Raw genomic sequence first — 22,546 nt, forward strand, 5'->3', positions numbered from 1 at the left:
GTTATTTCAATTCTCGATTCTAGTTGATGTCGATTTGTCTCGTCGATTGGTAACTCGAGCGAAAATCGATCGGCTATAGTTTGTAAACAAAATATTTGTGTCTGCAACAATCCGTCCACTTTCTGTCAAGAAAACACATTAGACAATATAACATGACAAATAGGACTTTGCCTCTGTTGTTTTTGAACTTGGGAGGAGAGATGATGTATATTTTAGACCAAAGATTAAGTGCACAGAACGTGTCACCTGAAAAATCTAAGAAAGGTGAGGATTATCTAAATAGAATATTATGTACAATTGGTGTGCTTAGATAAGAGGAGTTAAATTACATTATTATTTTGATAGAAACATAACTGTGTTTTTTAAAAAGTAAAATGATTTGCTTTCGTTACAGTATTGAATGATATTGTGGGAACAATGTTGAACAAGAAATTTATTGAAGAATTGTTTAAACCACAAGAAATATTCAGCAAGCAAGCTTTGAGAACTCTGTTTGAAAACCTCGCACATGCATCCATAATGAGACTTAACACTGCAAGTATGGATAAGGTAAGCAAGGGGGGGGGGGGGGCGGTTCTGTTAATGAGAAACATTCAGGTTAGCAGGTATTAATTACTGTAGAAGCAGTATATGTGTGCAAACATTGCATGTGAATATGTTTTAAAAGTATATTGAATTAAAGCAAATACAAATTCTGAAAAATTATTACTATTATTATTATTTCAGCTCTATGACCTGATGATAATGGCTTTTAAATATCAGGTGTTTATGGCTCCCCGGCCAACAGATATATTGCTCATCACATTGAATCACATAGATGCTATCAGGAGTTATGTATCCGTCTCGTCAATTCAGAAGCAAGTGGACATGACATACGCAATGTTCATGAAAGTAAGTAACAGAATGAAAATCACTAACTTAAAATACATTTCTTTCACAGATGATTCACAAATGAATGTTTTATTTTTCCAAAACCATTATGTTACCTGCATCTAAAATGTTATTCTTCCAGGTGAGGTAACACTTTACTATACCGGAGACGGATTTCTTCAAATTTACAGGAGAAAGTACGTACGCAAATCATTTTCTGTAGCGTTGTTGATGTTCGGGAATGTAGTTTTGATCCATTTTAATGCGAATGCATGTGGTTTTCTACGAAAATCTATTTCCGACGCGCTATTGCTGCTGCCGCCATTTGCTTTCTGCACGAGAGCACAATACGCTCTCGTATTGTCCGTATATGCTAAATTGAACAAAAGGAGTGCTAATGGAACCTAACCTAACAGGCCTAACCTAACCTAGTAGGCATACCTTGTCCCCGTGATGGTTCGTGGGTCATCGTGAATTTTTGGGCTAACGTCAATGGTTTTTGGGGCTACCCGTGGATGGTTTGTGGGAAATAAGGAACAACAGTAAGTACTCGTTAATGTAAGAATAGACATTATTTTCGTTAGAAATTCAGGTAACACTTTACTGTACCAGAGACGGATTTCTTCAAATTTACAGGAGAAAGTACTTACGCAAATCATTTTCTGTAGCGTTGTTGATGTTCGGGAATGTAGTTTTGATCCATTTTAATGCGAATGCATGTGGTTTTCTACGAAAATCTATATCTGACGCGCTATTGCTGCTGCCGCCATTTGCTTTCTGCAGGAGAGCACAATACGTGCTATTGCTACTGCTACAACATGATGTGTCGAGGATGTGTCGTGAAGTTGTTGCCAGGTGTGGAAGATGCCGTGGAATTTGTAATTCCGATGTTGTCCGTATATGCTAAATTGAACGAAAGGAGTGCTAATGGAACCTAACCTAACAGGCCTAACCTAACCTAGTAGGCATACCTCATCCCCGTGATGGTTCGTGGGGCTATCGTATGTAAGAAATAGACATTATTTTCGTTAGAAATCCATTGTTTCACCTAAAGAAATGTTCTGCAACGCAGAATAGTACGTTATCAATGTAAAAAATGGCGAAATAAATCATTGATAGGTGTCTCCGGTATAGTAAAGTAGTACCGAAATTCATTATTTCACTTCAAGAAATGTTCCGCAATACAGAATAGTATGTTAGCAATGTAAAAAATTGCGAAATAAATCGTTGATAGGTGTCTCCGGTATAGTAAAGTAGTACCCCAGGTGATATTAACAATATACACAATTAGTACACTAACATAAATACCAGTAGAGCCTTTGAGGAAGGCCACTTCGGCGCAAGAATTAATTACTTTTAATCCAATCTTGTGTTAATTAATAATGATTACTTTTCAAAATATGTAGCTTTATTTTGAGGTATAATTTAACAATACAGGGAATTTATCCAATTTTTTTGAAATTTGGGCCTCGTAATCACGAATCTGCACTTAAAATTTGGCGTTCGCATATAAATTTGGCGCTTATTTGGAGGCAGGTGAATCCGGCCAATTTCTAACATGCCTTTAACAGGGACTCTATAGAGGGACCCGGAGCGGAGGCTGGGTCGTGTCAGCGGTTGGGGGTGGTAGGTCAATTACCCCAGGGGCGGAGCCCGGAAATTTAGAAATCGAGGGTGTAGAAATAAGAACTTAATTTAGATTATTTTGCTATTTCCACGTGTGAGTGCCAAATTTTAACTGCAGATTCATGATTAGGGGGCCAAAATTAGTGAGTATGCCGAATTTCAAACAAAATGGAGAAATTCCCTGTATTGTAAAATTGCTCCAAAAATTGATGTCTCCCGAGAAAGAGGGACTGTCACCTGAATTATTTTAGTTTTGTCTGCGACCTGTTTTCATTTATTATTCAAACATCTTTTCTGATCATCTACCACAGTTATTTTACATTAAAATGCAGATTAAACCTGCCAAGGGGTCAGACAAGGATTTTTCCCTGAAAGCCATGCTACAGTTTGAAGTATCGTGTTTTTGCAACGATCTCTACCAGTCTGTCGTATAATTATCAGTCCCTTATATTTATTGAAATTATTACCACTGAAATGAAATTATATGTGTGAAATACGTTAAATCCGATATTAATTTTCAAGAGGGGGGAAGAGGCCCTCTTCTCCCCTCTCAGATAACTATGTGCACCACCATTAATTCACTGAGAGTGGCAAACGTAAAGGCACAAAGATGCTGGAGAAAGTATGGATTGAATCTTATTGTCATCTTGATATATGTAGAATTACACAAGAAGCATACACTTAGAACTAGCTATTGGCATTGCAATAAGGTAGCCAGATTTTTTAAACAACACAACAGGACATTTTTTGCATATTTCCCTGAAGGAAAAACAGGACTGCAAAATGTACACATTGTAATATAGGACTGTTCTGTCATAAATATTTTTTGTTTGAAAACTAATTAAATAAATAAATACTGTGTAAATAACTTGTATAGAATGGTGAGATGCACTGCACTCCAATGATTGAATCAACCATTTTTAAAATATGAACATTTTAAATTGTTGCTTTTCATGCCTACATTTTTTAACTTTTACAATTCCATAAGTTTTTCTTTCTTTTTTTTTATATAGACATTTGCTCATCTGCAATTTGGCGAGCTTCAAACAGTGCGGTACTGTATCCTGAATTATCTTCACGATCTCAGAGTCCGAGTGTCCGTCTTTCTGCGGGACAAAGCGCAGAATCCCAATGGACATTTTGTCCTACCCACAGGTGGGCCTGTACCTCCAGGTAAGATGTTTCACTTTTGGTAATGTTTATCTTGTTATTGTTCAATGAAAATTCTGTGGATGCACTTCAAATTAACATGTAATCTAAAGTAAGCTATCATTTTCATTGGGCCAACCTCCGTGGTGGAGTTGTTAGCATATCATGCTACGATGCCAGTGATCCCAGGTTCAAATACCAGCCTTGGCATCGATGTTCTTTGTGAGTGTTCCTTAAATCAATTTCTTCACTTGTCTTCATCTTCGTGATTAGCCAAAAAGTGGCAGAAAAGCAAAGTAAAATAAGGCAAATCAATCTACAAGGGTCACTATTTATATTTTGAGCCTAACAATGAAAAAACAGGAATTTGGCATTGAAAACTGCTTTATTGTTTTTCGAAATATTCTCCTTTATGGTCAATACACTTTTGCATTCGTTCGAACCATTTGTCAAAGCAGTTTTTCCAATCTTCTTGAGACACCTCCATAATATGGTTTTTGAACGCATCAACAGGGGTCTTCCGCCGACGAAAATCGTTGTCCACGCAATTTATTCTTGACATTCGGGAACAAGAAGAAGTCATTGGGTGCCAAATCAGGACTGTACGGCAGATGACCCATCAATTCGATTTTTTTGACTGTTCATAAAGTCGGTTGTTAGACGAGATGTGTGACAGCTGGCATCGTCTTGATGAAGAATGATCCGACGAAATTTGTTTGTTTTCCGTATTTGACCGAAGACCTCTGGCAAACAAATTGTTGTGTACCATTCAGAGTTGACCGTTCTACGTTCCTCTAAAGGCACAGTTGCCACATGACCAGTTTTCCTGAAAAAACAGGCGACCATTTGTTTCGATGTGAACAACTTTTGTTGGATTGGGTTCATCTTGAAACACCCATACAGTCGACTGCTGTTTACGTTCCGGCTCATATGCATATATCCATGATTCGTCACCTGTTACAATCTTATATATGTCTTTTGAAGCACCACGATTGTATTTATTGAGCATTTGTTTGCACCAATTGACGCGAGCGTCTTTTTGCGTTTTTGTCAAATTGTGTGGGATCCAACGAGAACATACCTTTCTCACAGCTAAATGATCATGTAATATTTTATATATGCTGGTGGAACTAATGCCTATGGTTGCCTCAATCTCACAGTATGTCACACGACGATCTTGCAGTATTAGGTTTTGCACAGCATCAATGTTTTCTTGAACAACAACTGATTTTGGACGACCTTCGCGAATCTCGTCGGTGAGCGAATGGCGGCCACGATTAAATTCGTTATACCAGCGTTTCACAGTGGCAAAGGATGGGGCTTCATCGCCAAATGTGGAAGTAAGTTGATCGATTCACTCTTGTCTTGATAATCCACGTCGAAAATCGTAAAAAATCATCGCACGAAAATGTTCACGAGTTAATTCCATTTTATTGTTGTCGCGCAATCTCCAAGGCAACATAAACAACACAAATGAAGCTGTTGACAAAAAAATTGAAGTACGTTATGGTCAATAATGTCAGACGATTCCGTGCAAACGTCAAATCGCGCCTAACTTCAATCAGTGTTGCCAAGGCTCAAAATATAAATAGTGACCCTCGTATCATGTTCTTTACAAGGGACTGGTCAAATTTTTGAAGAAGACGACGAAATTTGAATGTTCATTGCCAACCCCCTCCCCCCCCCCCCATACCAACTTCAGAAAGAATTGGGTAGGCTGAACTCTGAGATATGTTTTATAAATTTATGCAATAATACATTGCATAAAGAGACTGGGAATTTGCCTTAAAATGCTAGGCTTTTGCTTTTAAAAACCATTTCTGTTAGGAATACATGGATTTTATTGGGGCTCTTTTTGCTTGTTTTAAGCTGGCTTTAGACGAAAGCATTTCCTTTAACATTTTTGCTAGCATAAATGCTACGTAAATGCTTCGAAAAATCTTTCAACAGTTAGTACTTTACACGAAAGCATTTTATGGAACATTTCATTTCAGTTGTTTCAATTACAATGTACAATACATACAGCACGACAGGCACATCAAGTTACACCGTCAATGCTGTGTGCACGTTGTTTACAATTGAGAAAGCTAAAATATTCGGTAATTATCCGATAAGGCCCGAACACCTCTCACTCGTTTATTTTGTTAATTTTAGCATTGATACTTACCTATTCTGCATTGCGAAAGATTCTTTAATGTGAAGTTATGCCTTTTTCCATAAAATAGTGTCAACTTTTCATATTACGAGTCATTATTTGTCTTCCTTGTTTCTCTTGGGTAACAGACAATATGGCATGCACTCGTCATAGATCATCGCACGTCGTGCTTGTGTTTTGTCTATTTGGAGTGGGTATGCAGTGTTTCAACCTTCTTACCGAAAAATACCTACTTTCGTGTTCATTATGTCATCACAAACCATTGACGGATAACCCCAAAAACCATTCACGATAGCCCCACGGACCATTTCCGGCAAGGTTAGGTTAGGTTAGGTAAGCATAGTTAAAAAAAAATTCTCGTAAAAAAAGGCACGTTTGGAAACACTGGCGAGACCGCATGACTTTCGACGCTTGCAACATCTGCACGTACACAATGGAAACAACGGCATAATGTTACAGAAAATGCAAGTTCCTTACATAACAAGTGATTATTTCTTGTTCTGGAGCATTCTGTGGTGAAGTTTTCAGTTTCCGTGAAAGAAAATACCTCCAACAACTTCGACAATGCCACAGAAACTGATTTCAGTAAATAGTTTATTTTGTAAATTTGAAGAAATCCGTTCGGGCGATATTGGATATTTACCAAATATTCTTCCATACATGTACAGTAAATGTTGTAAAGTATGTATTTAATCAGCACCATTCTTCTCTACATAAAACCATTTAATACGAAGTGATATTCCTCTCGGTTTATCTTCGTTTAAAAGTGTGAAGTGATACCTGATGATACGTTGTTTACATCTCGCGCAACCGCCATTACATTTGCACTCGTGACCATGAGGACACTTCTGATTGGTTATGCTACAGAAATAGAGCCAGTTCTATCCTTGAGAAATGCCATGAAATATGCCATGCCATCTGAAATGCCATAACATTTCGCACTTTACACGGTGTTAAGGAAAATGCTTTCGTCTAAAGCAGGCATTAGTCATGAGTGCCTATTCGAAGTTAACTGTTTTTTGAGTGCATAATCTGGAAATATCATGAAAAATCTGCCAGTGTTCATCGCTTTTATATCTCTGCCACAATATCTCCTGGCTCCCATTCACAGCACAGAACGGTTGTTTTGACAAAATCCTGTTTCTCTGCTGGCCTCTTTGGGAAGGAGGGGTTCTAAGGTTGCTGCTATCGCTCAAGCAGGAGGGCAGAGGTAGGCCTAATTTGCTGGTTGACCACAGGCTTTTTCGTAGGCAAACGTGGCAACAGAGGGTCACTGCCATAAAGCCATTTCCTGCTCTGGTTGCTGGTGCCTATTTAGTATTTTTAGAGACTCCTTCTGGTTGCCTGCCTATTTTGAGAGTTTTAGTGCGTCATCCTGGTTTATAATTCCTTAGCCTCCGTTACTATCCTAATAACGATTGGAAATGTAAAGAATTTATTGAAATATTTTGATGAAAGTCGGTCACTAATTAGTTGAGTCAGTAATAATGAAACATTTTGTTTTCTGAGGTGAAGGAGCTTTTTTTCAAAATAAAATATAACACCAGGCAAATTATTGAGAGGGCTTGAGTGCCACAGTCCCATATAAGTTGGTGCCACTGCTTGTAAAGTAAAACAACAAAAAGAAAGTAGGTAACATATTGTGGCTGGGTGCGTATTACTCACTATACAATATAAACAATACTAAAAAAGTATAAAATTAGTTTAAAAAGTTACTTACGTAAGTGAGTATGCAATTGTTGAACGACGTTTCAGGGTACAACTGCCACCTTCATCAGGTTCACAATTCTTTCTAAGCACTAAAACATAATGCTGCGTTTTAACGTGTAATATGAGGATTAGGTAGAGGGTTGGGTTAAAAACACTTAAGAACTGTCCTTGACATATTTCAATTTAAAAAACCTCACTATTTAAAAGAGCCATTAAAGCCAAAAACACCTTTATCCATTAAGATCCCTTAGCAACAGTAAGTCGTAAAAAAAAAAGTTAAAAACACATGTAACTATTTAAAGGTATCATGCAAATTATGTCTCGACTGCAGGGCTAAACAAAGGGAAGAAAATATGTGATAAAGCATGGAATGTAACAAGAAAGGGTGGCTTTACTAATACTTTGAGTTTGTAAGTTCACTTTATGCACAGATAGGATAATCGAGACTGAAATTGTTGTTTAAAGTAGGATACAAACCACGTTGTGCTTCCCATGGATATCGAACCTGGGACCTCTTGATTATAAGGTGAACATTACCACAACACCATCATGGAGACCTGGTTTGACAGTACTTCAATCAGGGTATATAGCATAGCATGACATGTCTCCACAAGGTATGTCATCCATATGACATGTACATATTGTCCATACAATTCCAGCCAAGCATGTACTGAGAGGGGGAGGGTCAAGACCCCCGTCCTCCCAAAAATAGTTGACAAAAGCAATTGTTTTGTAATCTTATACATCTTACATTTTCTCTTTATTTTTACATTGTTTTTCTCATAGCTTTCTTGTACGAATTTCTATGATCATAACTAGAAAATACACTATGTATGAAAATACCACTTATGTCATCTATTTTTTTTTTTTTTTGTGTAATAATTAGACCTCGAATTTTAGGTTTTTAATCTATTTTTTCCTTTGCAGGTAAATAAGAAATAACAAGTTATGTGTGTGATTCATTAAAATGCAAAACAACTAATGAAGTTTTATAGTGTCTAAAATAACCTATTTTGCTTGTTAGAACCTATTTTAGGTTTATGTCCTAAATCGAACCTTTTTTTTTAAGGTTTTTATATATTTTTTAAGTTTCACAGCATTTTTATATCACGCAGAGGTATTTACTCTGTTTGGTGTCGACAAATTCATTTTTCATTGAACAAGTAACTTTTGCATTATTTTATTACAATAATTTGTGGATAATTTTGAAAATGATGTATATAAATGAAAATTTGGTTAAGAAATTAATATTTGGTTATTATGTATACACGGTTGTTTCTTACAGTTGTTTTGAAATTGTTTTTAATGATTATACCTAATCACTATTTTTCAGGAATTTTGAACGATCTTAAGGTTTTTTGGAACCAACTTCCAAATTTTTTAAGCTTGATTTAAAATTTTAGAACCTATTTTAGGGTTTTTAAAACCTATTTTAGGCACCTAAACGCACAATTTTTAGAACCTAATAATAGGAGGTCTAGTAATAATAAATATTATTATTAATAAAATGTCTTATTATAATATTTGCTATTATATGTAAGACACTTGGTTGTAACGACCCTGCGTGGTCGCCATATTGTATTTTGTTAAGAAGAATGCATCCTATATGTCCCTGCGAGGCGTACGCTTTTAATTTAAATGTGTTAACGGATCCACCTCTACGTTTTATTTGACCCTGCGTGGTCGCTGTATTCTGTAAACGCTAACGGATCCACCTCTACGTTCATTAGCTTCGCTTATTATTAGACCCTTCGTGGTTGCTGTATTCATAAAATGTTATCAATTATTGTCATATACACTGTTCAACTCATTGTTTAGAATTACAGAGTCCTGCGAGGCTCATTATTAATTGTATTGTCTGAATGCGCACAGTCTTAATTTATATTAACACGTGCATCTAGTGATTTTCCCACTAGTGTTTTCTTAATGTCACTTCTTGGATGTTTCTCAGTACGAAGGTTGCAATATGTAAAAAAAATGAGTTAGCAACGCGTACTTGTAGTTAAAATTTTCACCACCCATGCGCCGCCCCCGCGAGTATAAAGCCAGCGCAGCCAGGCCCGGAGCTCAGTTGGCTCCCTGATGTCAACAGGCAAACATCCAGGGTTAACTGGCCTCCCAGCCTGAGAACTAGAAGCCATCCCAGAAGGAAGGACGGAGAAAGAAAGAAGAAGAAGAGCCTAGTAGCAACCTACCTACCTGGTCCGCTCGCTTAGGCTGATAGGTGCCCAGGTTCTACCTGCCTGGCTTGTCTGGGAGCACCCGGACCTTCCTTTCTAACCTGCCGTCCCTTCATAGGAGACACCGGTTGGCTTGCCAATTCCCAGCTAACGCCGGGGGTGTCGCGGCATCCTTTAATCCTTTACCCTGCGCCCGTTATTCGGGAGTACAGATTGGTTTCGGCCAATTCCCGGCTGTGGTTGGGGTACTACGCACAACCTACTCTCTTTTACAGGGCAACCCGTGACGTCAGCGGCGACCAAGGCCCTAAATAAAGTTAGGTCCCCATACTCCCCCTGGCGCCTCACAGCGAGGAATAAATTGGATGTTCCCTGCCCCCCCTTATCTCTTCGAGACCAAAGGTGGTACAGGTAAAAGAACGTGCGTGGTACAGGTAAAAGCACGTGTGTGGTACAAGTAAATGCACGCGCGTAGTAAGGGTTTCAGGTAAAGACACGTGTGTAAGTGTGCAAACGGACACCCTTGTGTTGAGACTATAATAAACATATAAATATATATATATTAAGCTGGTATAGTCTTTCCTTACACCCAGCAAGCCCTGAGATATTTCTGAGTCCATGTTCTACGGCTGACAAAAAGTTAGCGCCTATGGGTAGACTTTTGCCGTCCACCTAATTGCAAGGTTTAGTGTGTAAAATGCAGCCCGTGCCAGTACTCCTGCGCTGTGTTGTTAGTGTAGTGCGGAGCAAGTGGGGAGGACGTAGCATGCTTAGAGAGCAACGACTCCTCCTGAAATATATATGTGGGACTGCAACTATTTTATGTAAAGATGTGCTAGTTGTATCTTTTTTTTTTCAACATTTCGACTTAAATACTTGTGTCTTTGTGAAGAGCAAAAAAATGATTTAACAGTGTATAAGATAATTTTAGGTGCCTTGATGTGTTTATATTTTCATCCATGTATAACATTGCAGGACAAGAAGTGCCTGGTGCCATCCGTGCTTATGACTTGGAGGGTGACATATATGAAGTCCAGCATTTTTATCCTGGAGGAGAGTATTTACCAGCGAGAGATCCAGGTTCACTGGAACTACATGGTGACAGAGGCACAAATCTAGGTTGCAACATGTAGGTACTAGAACATACCAAGATTACAAGTGATTTTTTTTATGTTTACAACAGAGATATAAATGCAATTTTGTTAATACAGTTCCTTTTTTTCTATAATACACACTGCAGTGGGCCAATTGGTTTGATTGCTATACAGTGTCCCTGTCTACAGTGGCTTTGGAGTTTTCCCAGCCTCTTATAAAGTAAGTTCCTGCAAGGTAGACATGGCTGGAGCACGATGCTGATTCCATCATCACAATGGCATACAATCATGTAGGGCAGAGGCGTATATTCGGGGATATCTAGGCTATCTTCAAAGCCCAGACTCTGGGAATAAAATACAGAAAAAATATCTAAAAAAATGTGCATAAATTTTTCATTTCAATAAGAAGATGAACCTATTTCTTAGAAGTTGGAAACATTGCCTGCTTTCTTTGAATTCGTGAGATAGCTGGCCCAGCTGGCGGGCAACTCCACGGAGTTGACGGGTAAGCTTGACAGGGCTCCGATCAATGTTGCAAACCAATTTTTCCCACCATGTAATTTCCCCGGGATCGGAGAATTGTGGAGTCAAACTGTTACAGGAGAGAGAACAGGGTTGCATATGGTGGTGAAAAAAACCTCCGAACTTCCTCAACAGTCTGGGTCCATGTTGCAAACCAATTTTTCCCAGGAATAGGGAATTTTGAAGCCAAATTATCGCGGGTAAGGGAAAAGTGTCATGTGGCAGGGACAAAAACATAATTGAACGCTTGCAGAGGAGTTGAAAAAGAGGTCATTGACCTTCAAACAACTAGAGATACAGTGGTAGGGTTACCAGACGTCCGGATTTTCCCGGACATGTCCTACATTTTAGCCTCGTGTCCGGCGTCCGGGAGGAATTGGAAAAATATCATAAATGTCCTACATTTTGAACGTCACGTAATTTGAACTAAAAAAATACGTTTTAGTTGAACAAATATAAATCACAGGGAAATTATTTATCTGTTGATGGAATTTCCCCCTTACAACCTGGCAACCTTGATAATCTACAAGTTTGCCGAGTAGCAAGATGTTAAATACTTATCACTATCACCACTACAGCGCTGTAAAAATACCGATACGATACCATATAGCCTATTTGTAATCTGTGTACCAATACATTATAATCTGTGTCTCCTCGTAAGGAAGCTTTGTTTGCAGTTGCATTTATTGGTGGTTGATGCAACGTGTTTCATTTCGCAAGGATGCCGAAGAGAAAATGCAAATTCAATGATGTTTTGGAAAGCAAGTACAAATTGTTCCAAGTCGGACGAAATGAATTTGAAGCGGAGTGCCGTATTTGCCCGCCAGGAACATATGTATCTGTAGCACACAAAGGTAAGCAATTGCAACTGACTATGTATTATTTTTTTCTTCGTTATAAAACTCCTATATCACAAATGTTGTATTGAGGGTTAGTTTTTATTGCCACTGCAAAGCATTGTGCAATGTAAGCAGCAGATTGTTGGAAAAGTTGTAGTTCGTAAAAGCAGGCTCATATCTGCAGTCTTCAAGTGAAAAAGTGATTGTTAACTGAAATCAGAGCACGTGGATTGTAGACGAATTCATTGTATTTTCAATTGGCTCATTTTGTTCAAAGCTTATTATGCTTTTCAATTTTTGGAATGGACATTCACTGGTGCGCTCAACTATTTTAACGGTTGTATATTTCCATTCTCTAAAACTTTTCACAGTGACTTAAAACATTTATGAATCTGAGTGAATGTGATTACTCCAAAACTAAAGGGAAGGGAAGTCTATTACAAACCTTTGACCAACTGTATCTCCTGGAGAATTACGTCGGAATTTTTTTTATTCAATTGATGTTGATATTTTATGTGTGTGAAATGTGTTTCGGGACACAAACAACAGATATTTTGCCACAAAATATGGCCACGTAAGTGCAAAAGCTATCAGAATACCTTAACAGATTTTTATTCGTAAAGCGAAAAAAAAAGCACGTGTAAATGATAATGTCATGAAACTTAGTAAATTTAAAACAAAAGGAAAAAAGAAATGAGAAACCTCGCTAGCAGCGTCGAACCTATTATTCCGAACGCAAATACGTAAATTTATTAAGTCATTACATTTAACACTCTTTTGCATTTTTTTTAGTTTTGTATATATTATTTGCGAGTGTTTACTGCTTTTTTGCAAGATTTATAGGAGTGTTGGGAAGTTCTTTAGAAGGTTGGAAAGTATTGTAGAAGTAAGTCTGAAGCTTGGAGAAACTAATTAGCATGGTTACAACCTTCACTAATTACGTATTATCTACCTTGGAGGCCCAAGTTCCAATTGTTTAATTCCCAACTAAACATTGTGAACAGGCAATTTTTACATTGCTCAATTTCTGTTTATGACTGTTAACACATACGTCAGAAGCTTGGCCATCACTTAATGCATACTTTCTGAAGAATAATTTGTTCACTACCATCTTGGATGTGCACTGTTGCTGGAATCAACTTCATATGTATGGTGTGCAAAGAAATACTGCATCCATAAATGCTTTCATTGTTAGATTAAGTGCATCAGGTTTAGGGTTCTTAACAGTAAAATAACATCCATAAATGCTACGCATGCCTGATAATGTAGCATCTGTTCTCGAGGATGAAATCCCCTTCAATCCTTGCAGGCACAAAAATCTGCAGAACTGTCTGTAAACCTAGAAATGTTGCTTGTGTAAGCTACTTTACAAAAACTATATTTGATGGAAACTGTTCCGTATGTTTAATGATTTTCTTTTATTTTTTTGGCCCAAGTTCCTTTTGTTTTATTGCGATTTCATCATGCTACGAATGCAAATTTTACATGGTTCGATTTCGGTGTATGTTAACACATACAGCGGAGTTTTAGCGATTACTTAAGATTTTGTTCAATATATGCTTTCGTGGTTAGATTAGGCAGGTTAGGGGAATGAGTTTACAATACCGGACCACTCTCCAATTGCTATGAAATTTCGCCTACTCACTAATTGAGACCTCCTAATCATGAATCTGCATGTCATAATAATTGGCGTTCAAGTATGGAAATCAATAAAAAAACGAAATAAACTATGTTTTCTTAATGTAACGTAACCCTACCATAAGAACAGCAGCTCCACGGAACATGCCATTTTCCCCGAATAGGTGTCACTTATCGCACAACACTGTAACAGCATTGTGTTCTGACGTCACGGGAGAGAGATTTTTCATGTTAGGCAATACAAGGTAACGCGTCTCTTAGCGAAAATATTAATTTTTCTTTGTATTTATGCTAATGGAACCTAACCTAACCACGTAGGCATTCCTCGTCTGACGTCAATATTCAAGGTTGCAAGATTGTTGTGCATAAAGGAAGAGCATTAACGAATTGCGAAAGAAAGATGGTTCCGAATTGCTGTGTATGGACAATGAACGTGGTAAATCGCAAGGTTATTTTACAAGTTCTACACGTAAATGTACAATTTTAACAAGTGACCGCCAAATATGAACGACAGATACGTCATCAGGACACCGAAATTAGTAAGTAGGTGAAATTTTATAGAAATTGGAGAGTGGTCCGGTATTGTAAACTCATGCCCAGGTTAGGTTTGGTTCCCTCAGCATTAAAATAAAGTCCCTAAATGCATTATACTAAGGTTCCGATTTACTTCTACATTCATTCCCACGCTTCTACGATATTTACTGTCCCTTGTCGACTGAGAATATCTTGTCCATGAGAAGTGCGTAAGGTAATTTTGAAGTTTTTTTTTTCAACATAAATCACTTTTTTTCGAGTCCAAACAGTTGTCATTACTTTAAGGAAGGTTCAAATTTCATGTGACAATGATTTCCAAAATTCTACGATAATTAGTCTTTGTACTAGGAAAAAACATAAAACAATCTGAACTGTTACCATCTTTTATCATATGAAACTGACACTTGCTTTGCACTTACTCTTTATAGGAGCACAAGATTTGGAGCTGCACCTGGCTTCACAAAAACACAAAAAAAATACCAGAAGTTGTCAGAATATACCAGATATAAAAGATTTCTTTGGAGAGTCATCCAAGTCAGCACAGAGAGTACAAGCAGCTGAAGCAGCTCTGGCCTTTCATACAGTGAAGCATCATGCAAGTTACAAGTCCATGGACTGCACTCCAAAACTCAACAGTCAAATTTATTTTGATTCAGACATTGCCAAAAAAGTGTCTTGTGCCAGAACGAAGACAGAAGCTATAATTAACAAAGTTTTGGGACCACATTCTGTGGATGTAACTGTTCAGTGTCTGGGTGGAATTTCTTGCTTTGGAGTGTGTACAGATGGAAGTAATCATGGGTCCTGCAAGGTTTTTCCCATTCTGATTCAGTATTTTGATTATAAAGCAGGTGGTATTCAAAGCAAAGTTATTGAGCTAAAAACCACCCCCAATGAAACTTCTGGAACAATTTCATCTTACGTTAATGACACATTACAAAGACTTGGTATTGCTGAAAAATGTGTGGCATTTGGAGGAGATAACACAAACACAAATTTTGGTGGTATCAAACGGGCAGAGGGTAACAACGTGTTCAGCAAATTAAGAAAATGCCTTAATAAGAATGTTGTTGGAGTAGGCTGCCCAGCACATATTCTTCATAATACAATTCAGCATGGGGCTGATACTTTAAAAGTGGACATTGAATGTATTGTGTTGAAATTGTATAATTACTTTTCTATATATACAGTCAGAACCGAAGAACTTAAAGAGTACTGCGAGTTTGTGGAAATCAGCTACAAACAATTACTGTCTCATTCAAAAACTAGGTGGTTATCTTTATTTCCAGCAATTGAGAGACTACTCCACATGTTTGATGCATTGAAGTCTTACTTTCTGTCAATTTCTAGTCCACCAAAGATTTTGAGGAATTTTTTTGAAAATACTTTAAGTAAGGCATATTTATGGCACTTGCATTCTTTGATGTCAGTTTTTTATAGTAAGATAAAGGAAATTGAGAGAGAGAAAAATTCTATTCTTGACATTCTTAGTGCTCTTGAAAGTGTAACTAAATTGCTTCAAAACAGGTTGGAATCATCATTCATATCGATCAAAACAAAGGAGGTTTTGTCATGTGCTCGGGAGGAGGGTTTCGATAAACAGGTTGACTGTTTCGTGGAGGAAGCTTTAGGGGTTTATAAGGAATGCTGCCATTATTTAACAAAGTGGACCATTTCTTTTGCAGAATTTAATTGCTTTAGATGGATGGAACTGACTCAGAAAATAAGTATGAAAGACGTTGAAAATTGCATTATTTTTTTATCCAAAAAAGGTATTGTAATTGATGATTCAAAATGCTGTGATCAATTATGTAATTTGAATTTGTTTATTGAGTACAATGTTTCTAATCTAGAAAAAATGGCATGCCATGAAAAGTGGGTAAATTATTTTAATAGCTCTAAGCATTATGAGTGTCATTCAGAATTTTTGAAAATTGCTGAATATTTGTTTGCCATTCCAGGCCACAATGCCAATGTAGAAAGAGTATTTTCGTTAATGTCAGCACAGTGGACTGATGAGAGGAATAAATTTCTCATAGATTCTGTGAAGGGATTGGTGCTGGTTCAATATAATTTCAAAGATTTTGATTGTTGCGAGTTTTATAAGTACATTGTGGATAAGCCTGAAACTTTGAGGAAAATTGGCTCATCAGAGAAATATGACTGAAAACACATGTAGTAACAGGTGTATTGTATAGTAGTTTAGTTTATGAATTTTTTTTTTTTTAGAAATCATTAAAAATTCATTACTGTTTAAACTGAAAATGTGTATTTTTTACATTATTCGATAACATTTTGTAGTAATGTGTGTTTTTTACTCCGAATGTGTTGTGTCCTACATTTGTCCTACATTTTGACTCAAAGTGTCCTACATTTTGACTCAATGTCCTACATTTTGGGACAGTATGTCCTACATTTCCATTACTGCGATCTGGTAACCCTATACAGTGGGGAGTAGAAAATTGTTGGCTGAGCGGGAATGGTTTACCGAAATGACAAGGACCAGTTCTAGTCTAGATCGCGTCGAGTGGTCTTGGTGCGTGGGATTTATTTAGAGGCAGTGAGTGGATTGTATTTTTGTGAATGATATGCGCTGTGTGCTGTGTAGTGAACTGAAATGAGGGACATAATTAACAAGCTGTCTTTTCGGCTTACGAATGACGATAAGCTCCAAATCATTTTGGATTTTTCTTGCATGTTCACTTTATGAACAGATAAACTAATGGGGATCGGACCTACAGTTAAAGTGGTATCTAAACCACCATGCATCGAACCCGGGACCCCTTAGTTTCAAGGCAACAACGTTATTACTGCGCCAACAAGGAGTACCCGAACTTAAAATCATGAAAATAGGTAGGTTGAAATTTTATTTTTATTCTCCCTACATAGTATTTTACAATATGGGCCTCTCATTTATGCAAATAAGAATGAAATTCTTGAAATTGTTTCCTTACTGACAGTGTACATTTCCATGTTTTATTTATGAGGTATATATTTTTAATCACAGTCACATCACTTCAACTCGCCACCCCAAATGAGTTAAAAAAACAATAACACCCTCACCAGCAAATTTTTGTCCATTCGAACACTATGATATTGTGCGATAGCCCAGGTTCTTAACCCAGTATATGCCACTGATGTAGGGTAAAGGTGGTCGGAGCATGGTGCTGATCACATCATCTCCACAATGGCATGCAAGCTTTTAGGGTAGTGGTTACCGTTTAAGATAAGCAACCCAAAGGTGCAAACCCTTAGGATGGCAGAAACTTTTGCCAACACGGTAGAGTGGTTAACACAGCCTGCTATGGCACAAGGGGTCCAGGGTTCGGATCTCAACCCGAGCATGGGTGTCGTTTGTTAGTGGCTTTTCAACAATTTCATCATATCATTACTCATCCTCATCGTCACAATTGGCAGAAAAACGACACGGAATAACAAAAAATCAATCAGTGCATCTCTTTAAAGAATGCAACTTTTTAACTTCGACCTCTCACATTGCACATACCCTATTGTATTCAAGAGAGCAATTGCAGAGGATATACTGTAACACAGTTGTGCATGTAACATAGATGTAGAAACGAACAAACATTTTATTCTCCGTGTTCTTTCAGTTATGCTTCCCTGCCACCGCACAGAAATCAAGGTTCAACATTTTCCATTCGGAAGTCAAGCAGCAACGTCAGCCTCTCGAAGGAAGCCCTCAACTTGCAAGAGAGCTGCCTGGAAAAGGAGGAACTCCAGGTGGGGAGGGAGGAACTCAAGCTACTGGAGATTCTGCTTGGGAATGCAGCGAAACCGAAGGTTCAGGAGTTCCAGCTTAATCTGTTCAATAACGAGAAGGAGGAAGAGTAAGTGTTTTGGCCTCTTTCTAAATTTAATAATATAGGGTGATTACTAGGGAGTGGATTTTTACGTGCTAAAAACTGGAAAATGTTTATTTTTTATGTTCTAAGAAAAGCGGAAATATGTGGCTAAAAGTCAAAATTATTTTCATTCAAAATGACCGACTGACCTACAATTTTTCATGTTCACGATAGGGATGGCCACAAAGTTCAGATTACATTGTAGCCATATTGTCGGCAGTCCTACCGAGTATGGCCAACTTCCGAAGTAACTAAAAAATATGTTTTTACCTAAAAATCTGCTCCCTAGTGATTACTTGTGCTTCAGGTAAAGAACAGGGTGTCTGCTGGTCTGTAAATCCTGGAAAAGTCATGGAAATGTCAGGAAAATTTACTGTGTTTCTGGAGAATCTAGCCTTTTTATAGTAGCGCACCAGACATCCTCTGTCCAAAAACACGAAATTTTTGCTTTTATATACAAAGACAATCATTTCTGAAATCTGAATTATCCTGTTAGTTATGCAAAATCACGGAAAAATGATTAGTTTTGCTGCAAAAAATTGAGAAGCAAATTTGGACTCCTTTACACGGGAATGAATTTAACACTGATAATTACATAAAAATGTTATTTTGAGAGGAAGCATTTATTTTGTGTAATAAGTATAGTTTTAAAATCAAACACTGCACATACCGCTTTTGATTCCGAAATGTGGCCAGATTTTTGTATCAAAATGTTGATCTTTTATTCACCATAAATATGTGGCTCTAAGCATAACATGTATTTCATTGTTCATCTTATTTCAGAGAATTTGCTCAACACAGGCTCCAAGTACTAACAGGCAAAGTGGTGAACATAGATGCGAGGCTGCAAAGTCGGTCACTAGCATTAGACAAAGTGTACAGTGAGATGTGCATGTTGGACTGCTCAGAGTCTTCAAGTTCTCACAGGGAGGACGGAGATGATCTCCTGGACCTCATGGACAGTTTGCAGTAATCATACAGTTTGGTTATGTGTGCGATGATGCCTTCTTTACAAAAGAATTGCTATTTAAGTATTCTATTTGCATACGCAAAATGTTTCCAAGAATGATTGGCATATTTTTCAAGATGTTATGCCACATGCTTTGCTCTGAAAGTATTTTTATTGAGTTCAGTAACTCTGGTTTTGTTTTACAGTGAACGTAGCTCCACAAGTCGGGCATGCATGATGGGTAATGACATTGGTTCTGTAATCTCTTTTCATGCCCAAGTTTTAAAGCCCCCGTTCTCTCCCCCACCTGCCTACCTGTCTGCCTCACATCGTCCTACCTGTCTGCCTTGCCTTGTCCTGCATGTCTTCCTCACCTTGCTCTGCCTGTCTGCCTCACCTTGCCCTACCTGTCTTCCTCACCTCGTCCTGTCCTGCCCTACCTGTCTGCCTTGCCTTGTCCTGTCCTGCCTTCATTCATTCATTTTTTTCTGAAGAAGACTAACTTCTCTGGCAATAATGCTGGTATGTCCTTAGTTGTAAAATTGGGCACATCAATAAACATCATATTCCTTATATTTTAACAAGCCCTTAACATCATTCTTCATGTAGTAACTATGATAATTTGATACAGTAAAACATCAGTGCACATAAAATTTCATGCATTTCCAAATTGAGCACCAACTTCATGCTATCAGGTGCTGATATTTTTGTGCGAAATGCAAAATCCTGTTCCAGTTCAAACAGTGTAGACAATTTTTTAATGTTGTAGCAACAGTATCGAAGCTGTTCAATAGATACTTGAATGCCAAACCCATAAGGCACTTTCTGGTGTCATGTGTATGAAGTAAATGCATTTGTGTAGCTAATGTATGTGTAATTTATGCATTCAGTCAGGATAAAATTACTGTGGTTCCAGAATGACTTACAGTACATTGTTTTTGGAATGCACAATGAGATGTTGATTTAAGTGTAGTGGGTAAGTTGTAGGAATTTTGGAGTTCCTAACAACAGCAATTTTTGTTCTGACTGTATGTGAAGATCGCAAGGTGCCTCCCAACAATTATGTTGATAATCAGGGAATGGATTTTTATGTGGTAAACATGTGCTAAATATGTAAATACATATTTAGTTATTTTCACCAAAATATGGAGTTCAATATGAACTTAAATTCTGCATAAAATACAGTACGCTTACATTGACATTAATTGTAAAATAATGCAAAATGTGTTTTCATTTTCTGTTTCCAAAACAATCAATAACAAAATTTTGCTGCAAGTGTTTGAACGTGAGCTTCCTCCTGTTGTCTCTGAAGATGGATTTATGTTGACTAAAACTGCATTCAATATCGCAAGAAGTAATGGGAGGGTATTTAAAATTTGTCAGTTATTTGCAAGAAAATCACCAAACTCTTTTTGTCACACAGGTACATGTAGTTATTGCACAAATATAGAGTATATGTTGAGAAATATTCTGAAATATGCAAACAATATGTAAAAATAACTAAAATATGCAAAATATGAGCCAAAACCTAATATATGTACAAATATGGAAAATATAAACTGAATTTTTCGAGCCTACATGTCATGATGCGCAAAGATAATACAAAATATAACTCATTTGAGCTTCATACATAAATGTGTATTTTCATGTAAATCCGTTTCCTGTTGATAATATATCAATTCGAGTTCTGAGCTCTAACACAAATACTTTCAGGACATAGTTAATGTGTCGCTTACAATAACCTCGTGAAAATATACTTATCTTGTGACAGAAACCTGAAGAATATTGCTTCTAGATTACAATAATACCGATTACACATTTTATTTTTAAACATGTTGGGAGAGTTATGAAGCAATATCGTATTCTTAATATTTTTTTTTGTAGCCATTGTTAATTTTGAAGTGTATTAGCTGAAACGATTTTACATTCCAGGGCAAAAGTACACTCCATTCCATAGAAGTGTAAGCAAAAAATGCAGTCTTGTTCGGGACTTATACCTGGGTCTCTGGCATACCATGGCATTGCTCTTCCAAGTGAGCTACCAAGCCAGCCCTGTTTGCCTGATTTTTGACTTAAAATTCTACATAATGGAGTGCATTTATGTATATAATATACAGGGTGTTTCTGTGTTCTTAATTCAAACTGGCAGGGTGGATGGAGACTGGCCCAAGTACCAATAAGGAACCTCTGTCCGGAAATGATTCATTAATAAGTTATAAGCCAAAAGTAGTTGGGGCTGCCTACGACAGTGAAAAAAGACAACTGAAAGATGCGGGTTGTAGATCCACCCTGCCAGTTTGAATCGAGTTTCACTGAATCACCCTGTATAAATAAATATTTTTATTCATATGCAGAAACCTATGTATGCGTCATTATAGTTAACGCATGCATTGCTATTTTGTACAAGTTACGCAAGAGATATCACTTAAAAACAATCTTTACATTGTTACTAAAATTCTATTTTTCATCTTCAAACTCTTGTATGCCTTATAAGCTAGATGGAGAGTTCTTGAAGTTGTAGGTTCATCTAGCTTCATGAAAATTTCCTTGTTAAAATACAATTTTTCTCATGATAAGGCAAATTAAGTACTAGTCATTAATAGATCTCGTTAATGCCTTAATTGATTTTTTGACATATTTGTACAATTTTATTACTGTTTATTTTGTGTTCTGGTGAATGTACAGTTCAGAAATTTGGACATATATTTTTCAGAAATATTTTCATTTTATTTATTGAATTTATTTTTACCGCCAAGAGTCATAGTGAAAAATATATGGCTGTATGATAAATATTATTGAAGTTTGTACATGTGAGAAAAGTTCTTGTCTGAATTGTATTGTTTTACTTTTCAAAGATGTTATATTTCATTGTTGAATAAAATATTAGCTTTTCTTTTTGGTTTTGAATTAAACTGTTCAATTGTTCACAAATGATTTAGGTTTTCGATCTGAAATATATGTACACATCACACTGAAGCATTACTAAATTCGATTCCGTTCAAAAACTGGGAGGCAAACCAATAAAATTTAATGACCTGTGTTTGATTAACCACTTGCCTGATTAACCCAAGTTAACTCGGAATTTGTTTTTGCTCTACATATTATTTACCCAAGTTATCTCGTTAAAATCGTACAACTACAGTGCACTTTTCTGTCTACCTGGACAGTCTCGTTTGAGCTTTAAAAGGTGTTAATTCCCATTTTGGCCACTAGGTGGAAGGTGTAGATAGCTTGTCGAAGTACTGCTGCCATCTACCGAATTCCCGTGACACTACGTACTTGTCGCCTTTCCAGTGATGCGAGAGGAAAGAAGATTCGTCGCGAGTCAAGATACTATTGCCCACATTGCAATGTTGCACTCTGTGTTAACCCATGCTTTCGGGTTTATCACACTGTGGGTAGCATTTGATGTGAGAC

At 37.2% G+C, this 22,546-nt stretch overlaps 1 protein-coding gene across 1 annotated transcript; it reads left to right on the forward strand.

The window, feature by feature from the left end:
- Positions 1–69: 69 nt before the first annotated feature.
- On the forward strand, positions 70–22,005 carry OSCP1 (Organic solute carrier partner 1). The gene is made up of 7 exons (XM_083134506.1): positions 70–264; positions 395–549; positions 727–891; positions 3,510–3,669; positions 10,666–10,819; positions 17,929–18,165; positions 18,964–22,005. The coding sequence occupies exons 1-7, from the start codon at positions 153–155 to the stop codon at positions 19,151–19,153; spliced, it is 1,173 nt and encodes a 390-aa protein (XP_082990632.1). The 5' UTR covers positions 70–152; the 3' UTR covers positions 19,154–22,005.
- The last annotated feature ends 541 nt before the right edge of the window (positions 22,006–22,546 follow it).

Source organism: Lepisma saccharinum, chromosome 13 (assembly GCF_977018435.1).
Source record: "Lepisma saccharinum chromosome 13, izLepSacc3.1, whole genome shotgun sequence".
Classification (NCBI taxonomy): Eukaryota; Metazoa; Arthropoda; class Insecta; order Zygentoma; family Lepismatidae; genus Lepisma; species Lepisma saccharinum.

What these genes read in the sequence shown, in the direction of transcription:
- OSCP1 (XM_083134506.1), top strand. Translation starts at nt 153, where the DNA reads ATGACAAATAGGACTTTGCCTCTGTTGTTTTTGAACTTGGGAGGAGAG. An exon ending in ACACTGCAAGTATGGATAAG is followed by an intron (nt 550 to 726) that starts GTAAGCAAGGGG and finishes TTATTATTTCAG; the next exon opens with CTCTATGACCTGATGATAAT. An exon ending in ACAAATCTAGGTTGCAACAT is followed by an intron (nt 10,820 to 17,928) that starts GTAGGTACTAGA and finishes GTGTTCTTTCAG; the next exon opens with TTATGCTTCCCTGCCACCGC.